This window comes from Bos mutus, chromosome 5, assembly GCF_027580195.1.
Source record: "Bos mutus isolate GX-2022 chromosome 5, NWIPB_WYAK_1.1, whole genome shotgun sequence".
NCBI lineage: Eukaryota > Metazoa > Chordata > Mammalia > Artiodactyla > Bovidae > Bos > Bos mutus.
In genome coordinates this window covers 95,951,485-95,965,199 of record NC_091621.1, presented here as the reverse complement: position 1 = coordinate 95,965,199, position 13,715 = coordinate 95,951,485, and the positions used below count along the sequence as shown (strand labels likewise).

The 13,715-nt window shown below is 38.2% G+C and overlaps 1 protein-coding gene across 3 annotated transcripts in view; it reads left to right on the top strand.

Moving 5' to 3' along the window:
• The first annotated feature begins 480 nt into the window (after positions 1–480).
• The window catches only part of IPO8 (importin 8), a 65,850-nt gene continuing 52,615 nt past the window's right edge, over positions 481–13,715 (top strand). Inside the window, exons 1-4 of one of the 3 annotated variants that reach the window (XM_070371268.1) lie at positions 481–784; positions 4,721–4,802; positions 10,293–10,449; positions 12,953–13,111. In XM_070371268.1, coding sequence (XP_070227369.1) covers positions 701–784; positions 4,721–4,802; positions 10,293–10,449; positions 12,953–13,111 — 482 coding nt within the window. In that variant the 5' untranslated portion in view covers positions 481–700. The remainder of the gene's footprint in view (positions 785–4,720; positions 4,803–10,292; positions 10,450–12,952; positions 13,112–13,715) is intronic. The other 2 variants (XM_070371269.1, XM_070371270.1) reach the window with 2 other exon arrangements.

The window sequence follows — 13,715 nt, the reverse complement described above, 5'->3', positions numbered from 1 at the left end:
AGATTCCCTTGGAGGAGGGCGTGGCAACCCACGCCAGTATTCTTGCCTGGAGAATCCCAATGACAGAGGAGCCTTGTGGGTACAGTCCATAGGGTCGCACAGAGTCGGACACGACTGAAGCGACTTAGCACGCACGCAGATGATCTCAGTTGTAATACCCAAAGAATTTTCAGACTAATAAATAGTGCCATTCCACCCATATACGCTTAATTTGGAAGCAACTGTAAAGAGACACCTTGCGAGCTCGGTTCTCCCAAAGGGAAATGGCAGGAAGTTCTTTGCCGTAGGGCAGCACGACGACCGCCTGTTGGAGCTAGTGAGCCGGTTTCCCTGCTGGAAAGAAGCCGAGACCACTTTCCGTACAGCAGCATGGTGGCCGCTAGAGGGGGCGGCCATAGCAGCATGCCCGGGGGAAGAGGCCGCCGTAAAGGAGGCGCCGTTTCCTCTTCTTACTTCTCCCGCCTCCCACCGGCTGTCGTAAAAGGGTGAATGGAGAGCGAGTTGTGGGGGGTAGAAAGGGAGGACAAGGGGCGCGGAGTCAGAGTGGCGCAGCAAGTGGCTGCAGGTGGCGACGGTGGCGGGGGGTGAGGAGTGAGGTAGTTCAGGGGTCGCGGCGGAGGAGGCTGAGAGGGTCAAAAGAAAAACTAAAGCGGCAGTCTGGCCTACTGGTCCGGGGGCCGCGGAGCCCCCGCCTGGGGAGATGGACCTCAACCGGATCATCCAGGCGCTGAAGGGCACCATCGACCCGAAGCTGCGGATTGCGGCCGAGAATGAACTCAACCAGGTGAGGAGCGGGCCCTCCGCCGCCTCGCCGGGCTCTCCCTCTTCGGCGCCCCTGATCTCCACCCCCACCCGGGCCCCGACCCGGGACCCCGGACCCCGGATCTCAACGCGTCTCTCGGCCGGTTCCGTCCCCGCCCCCGCCGCCGGGTCCGGCGGTACCGTACTCCTTGGATCTTTTCTCAACGGCTCACGCACCTGTTGGCCACCTTTGCATCTTTCCCTGTCGTTTTTCTTCCCAGTGCAGTTTGTTCAGCTCGCCTGGTCCGCAGAAAGAAGCTTTAGCAAGCTTTGCTAGTGTTTTCGGGATGTGATTTCTTTTCCTTAAGTACGCCGAGTTGGTGGGAAAATTCACTTAAAATTAAAATCTGAGTTCTTTTTTTCTGCAGACCCAGACCTTTTTAGGTGTTGCTGTGGGAAACCCTGTCCATTCGCCTGCTTCTGTGGGGTTTGGCAGGACCGTTTAGACCCTGAGTGGCAGAGTTTGTTGGAGCGCTGGGGAAATGCTGGCGGAAGAGTGCTTTGGGAAGAATAGACAGTTTTTATGGTGGTGGTGCTTTGCAAAAGCCACGCCGAATAGTAAGAGTTTGTAGAGGTTTTCTAAAAAACGGTAAAATGTGTGAGACTTTCTTTTATCCCCCTTCCTTTATTCTTGCTAACTAGCTTTGACTTTGTTCCAGTGATATTACCGACATTGGCAAATTCAATGATCCCAAACTCTAGGTTGTATTTTCCTCCTCCCCTGTAAGAATGAATCATAAACTTATCACTACAAAGTACGAAGTAAGGTCTACCCCCAGGATAGAGTGACAGGTTTGAGGTTGCAGTAATCCTTAACATGTAAAGGAATATACCTGAATTAGTGGTTCTCAAAGTGCTGCCCAAAATGAGCAACGTCAACATCATTTGGGAACTTGTTGGAAATGCAAATTATGGGGCTTCACTCTAGACTTAAGGAATTAGAACCTCTGGGGATGGGGCCCAGTTGTGTTTTAATTAACTAGCTAGGTGATTCGGTGCTTCTTACTTTAAAGTGTGACAATGACTGTCTTAAGTAAGTGTGTCCTAGGTTTTCCCTGGATGGAATTGACTTTGAAGTGCAGACATCGGTTGTGAATCTTTGAAAGGGATTGTTTAAATGGGAAATCTGGGTGGAGTTAAGTGTGAATCCAGGATGAGAGAGTGAAAATAACTGACTCTGGAGGGAAGGTTGAGTTCAACTGACGCCTAAAGGGAGTGTATTGGTGCTTCAAAGAGAAAAGGACTCTCTCTCAGAATAGGGGAAAGTTAAGGTCAGTACCTGTCCCAGGCTTTGCAGGGTAAAAGTACTACGTGTTGCTTAGTTGGAAGAGTAGTAATCCAGGCGTTGGTTAGGAGGAACAAAGCAAGAGCTGAACTTGCATTCTGCTAGTTGAACAGGGGAGTTGGCCTGTTTATGACCCCCTTCTCTTCACAATGTGGCCAGATGTTATTTTGATAGTGTGGACAGGGATCATATCTTTTTTCTCTTGTTGTACTGCTCTGCCTCTGTGAGCCTATGCTTGTATTGTTTCTGAGTCATCAGTATGTTAAGTGCAGCTGACTTTATAGAAGTGGAAAGGGAAGGTGGAGAACCTGCAGAACTGCAAGAGATATTTAGGACCCCATACCCTTTTCTTCGTGGTGTGTGCATGCCTAGTTGGCTCAGTCTTGTCCAACTCTTTGCCACCCTATGGACTGTAACCCACCAGGCTCCTCTGTCCATGGGATTCTCCAGGCAAGAATACTGGAGTGGGTTGCCATGCCTCCTCCAGGGGATCTTCCCAGGGGTCAAAACAGTGTCTCTTAGGTCTCCTGCATTGGCCGGTCGGTTCTTCACCACTAGTGCCGCCTGGGAAGCCCCTTTGTTCCTGATATTTCAACCCAAATCCATACCAACCTAACTCTGCCTTGCCCCATATCCACCCAACTCACTACAGACCACAACTACCTCTGCAACTTTCTAAAAGTAGCTTCTTGCTGTGTCACTCATTTAGCATTTATATTTAGTACAATATAGTGCTTTGGATTGTAATATGCTCTAAGTATTCTTTTCAATTGTAAGTAGAAGACCAAAGTATAATGTTGCATAACCTTTTAATAAATATGGTTTTAATGTCGCGTTTTGTATGCTTTATCCTTTACCACCACTGTAACATCCTTTTTTGTTGGATAAACCAGTGAGTAACCTACCACAAGGGATTAGGGTCCAGCTCATTTATTTTAGTGACTGAACAACAAGAGTAAATTTTTGAATTATTTTGTAATTGTTGTTCCTTTCATCCTCTATAAACTGCAGAATCTTAAATTTTTGTATATGAAGTAAATTCTTTATCTATAATTGAAACCACTAAGTTGTGTCTGACTCTTTGTGATCCCAAGGACTGCAGCATGCCAGGCTTCCCTGTCCTTCACTGTCTCCCAGAGTTGCCCAAATTCATGTCCATTGAGTCGGTGATGCCATCTGACCATCTCATTCTCTGCCACCCTCTTCTCCTTGTACCTTCTTCAGTCTTTTCCAGTGAGTCTCTTGAGGCTCTTCTCATCAGGTGGCCAAAGTATTGGAGCTTCAGCTTCAGTCCTTCCAATGAATATGAAAAGAACCACTATTTTTAAGATGCCAATTTTCTCCATTTTTTTGGTTAAACATTTATCTCAATGAATGTTATTATAAATAATAGGAAAGGTGATAAATTTAGGAATAGGAGTGGTGTGCATGAATCTAGTGGTGCACTGAAAGAGATGCCAGCATAGATCCAGGGTCTAGGGAGGAGGTAAGCGGAACAGACTCCTTGTGACGTTGTCTGGCTTAGTCTCAGTGAGAATTTATGAGTCTTTTCTGGGAATGTCAGCAGGTATGGCAAAGTGTAAGCTCTGGGAATGTGGCAGGCCTGTAATGTGGTCCAGGTACTAGACATCTGGAGGGAATATGATTAGAAGGAATAGGCTGCTTGCTCGCTCGCTCTCTTTTTTTGCATCTATAGTCACCATGGCCAAACTCAGGAGTAGGTCAGAGTAAAACATGTCTGTGGGGAGAAATGGCCCAGACAGTAGGCACTTCATCAGTGCAGGCTCGCTTGGGTGCTGCTAAGTTTAAAAGATGCTCTGGCAGCAGAGGGCAGCTGGTGACAGAGCTCTCAACCCTGTCTCCTGAAGTACATACACTGCTGCAATCTGGACTGGCTTGTGCAGAGCCATTGTTCATTTTCTCTGTTGGATCTTCCATTTTCTGTAGCCCATGTTTTCTTTTCATCAAAAGTACTAACAAAATTGAAGCACAAATAAGCTGGAAAGAAACACTTGTATAAGTCACTCGCCTGAAAAACTGCATTGACAGAGGAGCCTGGCGGGCTGCAGTCTAATGGGGTTGCAGAGTCAGACATGACTTAGCGACTGAGCACAATGTATGAGTCAAATAAAAATTTGAAATTTTAAATTCATAAAATAGCTCCTAGAAGTTACTAAGAATAAAACAAATATTCCTTTTACAGAAGAGTGAGGGGAATAAAGAATTTGTGGAAGAAAACAAATAGCCAACTGACAGGAAAAAAAATTCAAGCTAGAATAAGTGTAATTTAAAGTATGAATAAGGATGAAAAGTTTGGAGGAATGATAATGCTAATCTCTATATTAGATAGATGGGTACACATATAATCTACTGTGGGAAGCATAAATTGCTACACCCTTTCTGGAGAACATTTTGACAATATATATCTAAAAAAACATAAAAGTGTTCTTACTCTTTTATTCATCGATTTATTCTAAGAAATTTTTTTGTATTAATCTTTATTTTGCTTTGGAGAGTTTCTTTTCCTTTAAAAGTTATTCTTTTGTTTGGATAGGAATGTATTCAGGAACAGGTGCTGACAGTTATTCACTTGTATTGCCCTATTTTTAATAAAACATTTCTTTGTAATTTCAGTCTTACAAGATTATCAATTTTGCCCCCAGTCTACTTCGGATTATAGTGTCTGAGCATGTGGAATTCCCAGTGCGCCAGGCAGGTGAGTTGGTTTTTTCATTCCTTTCTAAGATTACTTATGGGTAAAACTAGAACTAGAGTTTTATTTCATTTCTAAATATCTGCTTTCTTTGAAAACATAGGAAACATACATGAGGTATTTCTCATGGCTTGAAAACTGACTCTCTTTTTCCCTGGAAATTTAGAGGTTCATATGGAGCTCTTAAATCTCCCATAGCTTTTTCTGTCCTCTTCCCCCTTCTAGCTATTAATGCAGTCCCTTTTCCCTATAACTTTGGCATTTTTCCTCTTAGCTTATTCAGGTTTAGTAGCTTTATCTCCCTAATTTTTAATGATTCCTGGTGCCTTTGCCTTTAGACCCATAGATTAACACCATGAATTTGTGTATATGAATTTGGCTCCATTCCATGTGTCAGATCATGGAGGGGGAAGGTTTGCACAGGTGTTCCTAACCGCATGATGGGAAGCAGAACTTTTGTTATAAACATGAACTTTGCTTTTGGGTCTGTGGATCTTAGGGTAGTTCCTTGATGTTTTTTTTTATTCTTCTTCTTCCTTTTTTAAATGAACTGGTCATTAGAAACCAGAAGGTTAAAAATGGAGCATGAAGAGTCCTGGAAAGAAAATAATTTCAAGTGAAGGGGATCAAATGACAGTAGCTAATTTATATGATTGAAGTGACATACACTCATAAATAAATTTGGCAATATAGAAAAATACACAGAATAAAGTAAAAAAATTACCCTACGTTCATTACTCAGAAATGACTCATCATTAGGTGCCCATTACTCTGTGCATGTGTTCAGATAGAAATAGATGAACCCTTTTATAGAAATGGAATTATACTCTACATGCTGATAAAAGTATTTAGTTTTACTTGAACATAACAGAATAAAGTAGGGAATCATTAAATTTTGGAAAAATATGTATGATTTCCTAAATGATCCCTTTGTGGTTAAATTATCTTATGGAAAAGATAAGTTTCTTATGAAAAAACTATGGAAAAACATTCATGGTGGAATTATTTTTACTTTAATAAGGTTTATGAGACTTCAGTGTAAGTTTTTTGAAATCACAATTCTCAGTTTAATGTTTGTTTTATAAAATAGGGCTGTTTTGAAACCACATTTTGCTAAATGGAACTTACTTTAATAACTTAAGTGTTTATAGGGCCATTGTGAATTTGCTATAAAGCTTTGCAATAGAAATAGTATTTTTAAGGATCTTAAAGCAGTTTATTAAATTAATAAGTCTTATTTGTATGACATACAACTATTTCAAAAAAACAGAATTTATATTATTAGATTGCTCTTGAACCTTCCCCGAGAGATAGCTACTATCAACTTTGGTGCATGGTTCTCTAATTCTTTTTCTTTTTCTGTAGATATGCTGATTTTAAAAAGTAATAAAAATCTGTTTGCACTACACATGCTATTTTGTAATTTCCTTTTTTTTTTTCATTTAACCATATACCCTTGGGAGATAATTCCATGTCAGTGCACATATGTATACTTCATTCTTTGTAACACTTATTTAGTATTTCTTTTTTTTAAAAGAGAAAGTATATTTCTGAGATTTCCATACTCCCATTCCTCTATATATTCTTTTTTTAAAAACATTTATTTTTGTTTGGAGGATAATTGCTTTACAATGTTGAGTTGGTTTCTGCTGTACAATAACATGAGTCAACTGTAAGTATACATATATTCTCTTGAACCTCCCTCCCACCCCTTCCCCACCCCACCCTTCTACGGTACACCCTTCTACAGAGCACTGGGCTGCGCTTCCTGTGTTACAGCAACTTCCCACTAGCTATCTGCTTTATACATGGTAATGTGTATATTTCAGTGCTACTCTCAGTTTGTCCCATCCTCTCCTGTATTTCTTTGGATTAGAACTACCATAGTGTATTTAAGCAATCCGATACTGGTGGGCGTGTCCCTTATTGCCCCTTTTTATTGTTTTTTGTTAGAGGCAACGCTAAAATGAACATCTTTGAACACATATCTCTGGATACTAGTGGAGATATTTTCACAGGATGAAACAAACGGAAATGCTAAGTTAATGATATTAACAGCATTAACATTTACAGTTTTGAATCTTGTCACCAAGTTGCATTTGCTTACTTTTTCTATCTACAGTGCATTAGAATGCTGGGTTTCCCATATCCTCACCAGTTCTATACAACTTTGAATATTAATGACGTAGGTAATTAAGTTTTAATATAAAATGTAATTAGCATTTAAAAGCAATTTTTATTTATAATTTATGTAGATTTTAAATCTGTTAGCCACAGGACAGAGTTTCTCTTGGTTGTTGATCATGTCCTAATTCATTAGGACAACTTTTTACTTTACAGCATCCATTTTATTATACAGTCTGTGTATATACTGTGTAGAAGTCTACATTATAACTATCCTAAATTTAAGTGCCATTTATAAATTTTCTCTTCTGTTTAACCTATTATTAGAATACAAAGGTACCCCAAGAATCATGGTGACCCTCAGACAATTTATCATTTTAGCATGACATTTAAAACAGAATGTTGTGATCTTTGATTTTAAAAAATCAGCCTGTTCATAAAAGTTATGCTATAATATTAAGTGGAAAGACATGGTTCTGTGAAATATTCAGTTCTTGGTATTTTTTGCTTATGGGCAATTAATATTCTTGGCATTATCAGTAAAGCTTGTTAGTGAGTGTCCTTTATTACTTTACTGGTAAGAAATAGGAAATAAATGTAATATTTTGATATTGGCAAGCTAAACAAGATAAATTTGGATGTTTGCTCCACTGTTTTGCTTTTGATTGGTAAGCTTAGTAGCGTTATCAAGGTGGTAACTTCAGTGTTTCAGATTACAGAACCTAGAAATTAACAGGAAGTTGCTTGATTAGTCCAGAAGCACTCCAAGATGCTCTTTTGTTAAAACTCATGGGTCTTATTTGTAGGAAACTCTTACTCAGAATCTATTTAATCTTGTTTTAGATATAATTTACAAACTTCATTACCTTATTTCTTAGCCTTTAACAGATTAATAACAAGAGTGAGAAGGGGAGAAGGGCTACCAAATTACTATGAAAAATTGTAGAAAAACTCAGAAATATCAACTCAAAAAGCATAGCATTCCACTTCACTAAGTTTAATTGCATCCTTTCCACTTTGATGTTATAGAACCCAGTTGATCTGTGTGGTGGTGGTGGCTCTGGGTCCAGAACATAGAGCGTACGTGATGATTCATTGTGTTTCAAAAGGGGAGAAATGCGTGTATGTTTTAAAGTTAATTTCAAACTTAAGATGCTGAAGTTATAAGTAGATTTTGCAGAAAAACAAATTTTAATACTTAATTTCTTATGAATGAATTAAGATATTTGTATTTACTTAGCTCTGGCATATGGTTAGATAGACATTTGAATTAAATGATTAAAGGGATATTTTTAGATTATTGATAGTTTCAGTTATTTGTGGTATTTTCCCTTCATTATCTTTAGTAATCCATGATTAGAAACATAATTAATATTCTATTTTCAAATTATTACATTAAGTTCAGTTTTATTTTAACTAATTGCATGTTTCTTGCAATCTATACAGTTTGTCAGTGTCTTTTATATAGTCCGTCTCTTATGGTGTCCCAGAATAAAAATATTTTTAGTTATAAAATTAATCGCATTTAATGAATAAACTATGAATAGGTCCATGATTTTACCATGTTTGTATCTTTGCTGTCTGAAAGTGGCTTTTTATTTTCAAGACTAGTTCTGTAGGGATTAAAATGGCATTGTGATTTTTCTTTTTGCAAAGATTAATCTCATGAAATCAGTCTGAACTGCTGACAGGTTGGACCATATTCTTAGATCATTTATTCATTTTTTCCAACAGTTTGTGTATTTTTATTGCCGATGACGGTTACATAATAAAATAAGTATACTGGGGTAAATGATGGTACTTAGTCCAGAGCCTATGTGGTCTGACTTAAAAAAAGATAAAAACCCAAACTCTCACACATAGACACATTTCTCTCTCTCTCTCTCTCCTGCCTCTCTCCCTTCCCTTTTCTCTCCCTTCCCACCCCACCACCCGCCCCTCCCCCCGCTTTTTCCCTTTCCCTCTCTCTTTCACTGTCTCAAATAATTTTTGTTTTTATTCTAAAAAATGAAAGTCTTAGGTGAAATTGTCTTTTTCAGACCTTTGTTGAATCAAAACTAATGAAAGAGGAGCTTATAGGATATCAGGTTCATAATTTCACTGGATTTCTGTTGTATTACAGCCAATGTAGAGCATGTTTTGGTTTAGTCTTTGTGGTATAATGCTTTTATGAGCCAGTTTAGCTTATGTTAGAATTGAGATGAAGGGAGGAGTGGGGAAGAAGGAGAGGAGAAACTTAAGGGAAGACAGTTATAATGCTTTGCAGGTCATCTCTCTTTATTTTTATATTTTATGTATAGATAAGAATATGACATTATAAAAACATATATATTCCCAGTGCTCAGCTGGGTTGGTGAGAAAACTTTGCATTCCCTGTCAGAACTCTGTAGCAGTATATTAGCTTCTTTCAGAAGTCTTTTGTTAAATGTTACTGCTGCTGCTGCTAAGTCACTTCAGTCGTGTCCGACTCTGTGCAACTCCATAGATGGCAGCCCACCAGGCTCCCCTGTCCCTGGGATTCTCCAGGCAAGGACACTGGAGTGGGTTGCCATTTCCTTCTCTAATGCGTGAAAGTGAAAAGTGAAAGTGAAGTCGCTCAGTCGTGTCCGACTCTTAGCGACCTCATGGACGGCAGCCTGCCAGGCTCCTCCGTCCATGGGATTTTCCAGGCAAGAGTACTGGAGTGGGTTGCTATTGCCTTCTCCCTGTTAAATGTTGAAGGTAATTAAAAAAAGGAACCAAATCATTGATGATTGTACTTTGATAGAAATAAACAGATAAGAGATTTCCCGAGATTTTCCAAAAATATTTGAAAGCTAATGTTCTTTTCTCTATTGTTATATTTGCAAGTGGCAAATATTTCTGAAGGGTTAGATAATAATTACCAATACTATAAAAAGCATACAAATTTCAAAATGGTAGTGTGGGATAATAATACCCAGTGAAAGAAAGACAGAAAAAGCAATCTATGTGAAGGGCTGTAGAATTTCACCTGTTGTCAGTTCAGTATTGGGCATTATGAACAGTATGACTCTCATGATCTGAAAATTTTTTAGTAGAGTTGCATTTAGACCATTTTGTATTTAGTATATAGGTACATACTTGAGTTCCTAGGTCATTTTTCTGTCATGTAAACTCTGGAGCTTTATTTAATGAGATGTTTTCTGCTTAGATTTACTTTACTAGCTAAAGAGAAACTTTAAATTCATATTCATTTTCCCTTCTCCATTTGGCTATTTATAAGATTTTCCATTTTTGCTGGGTGTCATATTTAGCATTAAAGGGTTTAGCTTTTCATGCTCTACAAGGCTAAATGAAAGCCATCTTTTCAATACTGCTACATTAGCTTTTTTTCCCCCTCTAATTTAGCTGCCATTTACTTGAAGAACATGGTGACACAGTACTGGCCGGATCGAGAACCTCCGCCAGGAGAAGCAATATTCCCATTCAACATTCATGAAAACGATCGCCAGCAAATACGTGATAATATTGTGGAAGGAATAATTCGGTCTCCAGATTTAGTGAGGTACATTATACTAAATCTGTGTGCTTTGTGGGAAGCACAGACTATGTGGATGGGGGAGATTAGTATAATCACCAGCCTCAAGTTTGTTTTTTAGAAGAGATACAAAGTAATAAAGATGGTCACTCTAAGAATACAGTTTTAATTATTTGTTTTTGCATTTGTAATTCTTTGCTTATATATATAGAGAGAGAGAGAGAGGTTTTTTTTTTTTTTTTGGCTGCATCATGTGGCATGTGGGATCTTAGTTCCCCAACCAGGGATCAAACCCATGCCCCCTGCAGTGGGAAAGGAGGAATCTTAACCACTAGACCACCAGAAAGTCCCTGCCTCAAAATATTTTGGAAAGGATTTAGTTGCTATAAGTAGCCACAAAAAGAGTTAAAGCAAACATGTAACTAAAATTGTTGTGTAGATCCCTGTATGTAAATAACCTATGTTCTCAGTTAGAGCCTTTGACTTTTCACTATTTGCTTTTCTTTTCCCTGATACAAGGAAATTGACTTCTGGGGGTTTTAACTTAGCACTTTTGTAATACTCTACCTATCTTTTTATTCATTTTTGTGAGCTGAGCATCTGTTCCTTTGAAGAAGATAGGATGGAGAAAGTATAAACTAGAAGCATCTCTGGTTTTTTAAATTTAGATTAGCTGCTGTAGAGTCCAGCTGACTTTCTACGGTGATGGAAATCTTCTGTATCCATACTGTCTGATCCTTAGTCATGTGGCATAGAAGCCAGTGGAGTACTTGAAATATGGCTAGTGTACCTGAGGAACTGAATTTCTAATTTAATTATATAACTGGTGGCTGCCCTTATTGGATAGCACAACTATAGAGTCAAAAAAATTATGCAGTCTTAAAATAGGAAAAACAAATTCTTTTCAACATGAGAGAGTGATTAGGTTTCTTTAGAAAAGGCAGGAGGGAAATAGATGAATCTGAGGTAGGGAAATGAAATGAACTTCAAGAGAGTAGATATAACTTTATCCCTGAGTGTGACAAGCATTGAACTCCTCTTTGTGCAGTTGTTTCATTAAGAGAAGAAAGGAGGTATTCTGGTGAAAGAAAATAGTCTTTATTCTTGTTGGTTGCCCACATGCCCGTCTGGCACTGGCTTCCCTGTGGTACCATCATGTGTCCATTTCTTGGCAAAATCTTTACATTTTAAATCTCTCTGAATCTTGCAAGCAATGCTTCTACACAGTAATATATGAAAGGATGGCTGTTCATAGACATCCTTTGCTTGGCTTGGAATGAGAAAGGATTAAGAGGGTCAACCTGAAGATGAAATTAAAAAAATGAAAAGTTTCAGTTTTATTGAATACAGATATGATCTATTGGTTGTTTAGGAACAGCTGCTGGTTGTATAGGAGGTTATCTTTATCTTTATTATGAGACAGTTCTTTGTGGCTTTGTTTCTTTTATGTCCTGAAGGCTTAACTGTAACCACTCTTAAATAAATATTCTCAAAGTTTATTTAAAAGTACTGCAAAGGATCTTTTGCAGATAGATTTGGAGACACAAGGAAAAGGCATTATTTTGTTTGTTTCATTTCAGTGAATTCAAGTTATTTGCTGTTGAACTGAGTATGTATCTTTTTCTTGGCATGGTGGAATCCTAATTTAGCTTGATTCACTTTCTGACCATTTGCAAGTGACCATGTAAGGACACACTGAGAGTCTGTAGGAGAGACAGTTTTTTTCCCTCACTTTCTTTTCAGTTGTGACTGGGATCCAGTTGAGGAAATGATTACTTACCTAAGTGTTATGAGATCACATCTTTTATCACTTAACTTCGTGGTTTTATTGAAGATACTTCTTTTTTTTTTTTTTTCTGTTTAATGTCTTGCCTGTTTCTTTTTTCTGTTTCTTTGGAAATAGCTCTTAACATTCCCCTTCAGGAATTTCCAGCTAGTACTTGGTACTTTGTATAAAATTTAGGATCTAAGGAAGCTTTGATAGGTGCAAAATACTGCATGGCTAGAATTGCTGATGACTGATTCCAGACTTTGGCTCACGGAGATGCTTCCCACTGTTACTAGGCTTCCGTTTTACTTACTGTGACCATTTTTAGGTTAAGTTTGTCTAGTTGAAATAATAAAATACTTTTTTGTTTTGTTTCCCTGTAGGATATGATAACCAAAATACAAAATATGACAAGGTGGGAAATTTTATAAGAGCTGGGGTTGATTCATTGTCTTTTTTTTTGTAGAATTTTTTATGAATTTATTAATTTTTTTTTTTTTACAAAGCTTATCTTTAGGATAAGACCATTTGAAAGATCTGATACATTTTAGGCAATCACTCATTCTGTTTATTTTCAGTAAGTTTGAGTTACTGAGGAGGTGTTTTTTTAATAGGACCACTCTTTTTCTTATCACCCAAGATAAATAACTATATAATGTAGATAAATAGGAATCAAAGTGCTTTTGTGTACAGTACTAGAGGTCTTTGAAGCCTGATATTTATAACTACTTAGATTGTGGACTTTTTTCCCCCACCTTATAGAGTCCAGTTAACAATGTGTCTCCGTGCCATCATTAAATACGATTTCCCTGGTCACTGGCCAGCGGTAGTCGACAAGATAGACTATTACTTGCAATCACAGAGCAGTGGAAGCTGGCTTGGCAGTTTGTTATGTCTATATCAACTGGTGAAGACATATGAGTAAGTTGATTTCTATTGGCTGAAGATACCAGCCTTGTGTTACTTAGAAAGAATTACATTGCATAGAGGGGCCTGCTGTGGGTGTTGTGCAGAATCAGGTTAGTTTGGGAAATGTTGGATTAAACACAAATGTGGTAATTTACTACAGTTTTTCAAAGAATCTTTAATCTGCTAATGTGTTAATCTTTCAGGCAGTGCTTCTCAAACTAATTTGTTAGTTTCAGAGGACCATTTATTTAACAGCTTTCCTTGGAAATTTTGATGGAGAGGTACCTTAACATTTGTCTTCAAGTGAGCACATTATTAAGTAAACCAAACATTTACCTTTTTGGATGCAAGGTAGAAAATGTTCAAGTTTCTTTGCTAATGAGTGTCGTTTCTATAAGAATTGCTTGGAAAGTGTGGGACTAGTGTCACGTTTAATAGCATTGCTTTCTAGTTTCGAATTGCTGCTCCTGCATACAAAGTTCTGTAGTCCTCCTTTTAAAATGATTTTTAGAGGATATTTTAGACTTACACCTATTAAAGTGATCTAAGAGCACATAAATTTGTAAACCATTTTAACTTCTCAATATACGGTATAGACAACTGTGTTTTCCACCAC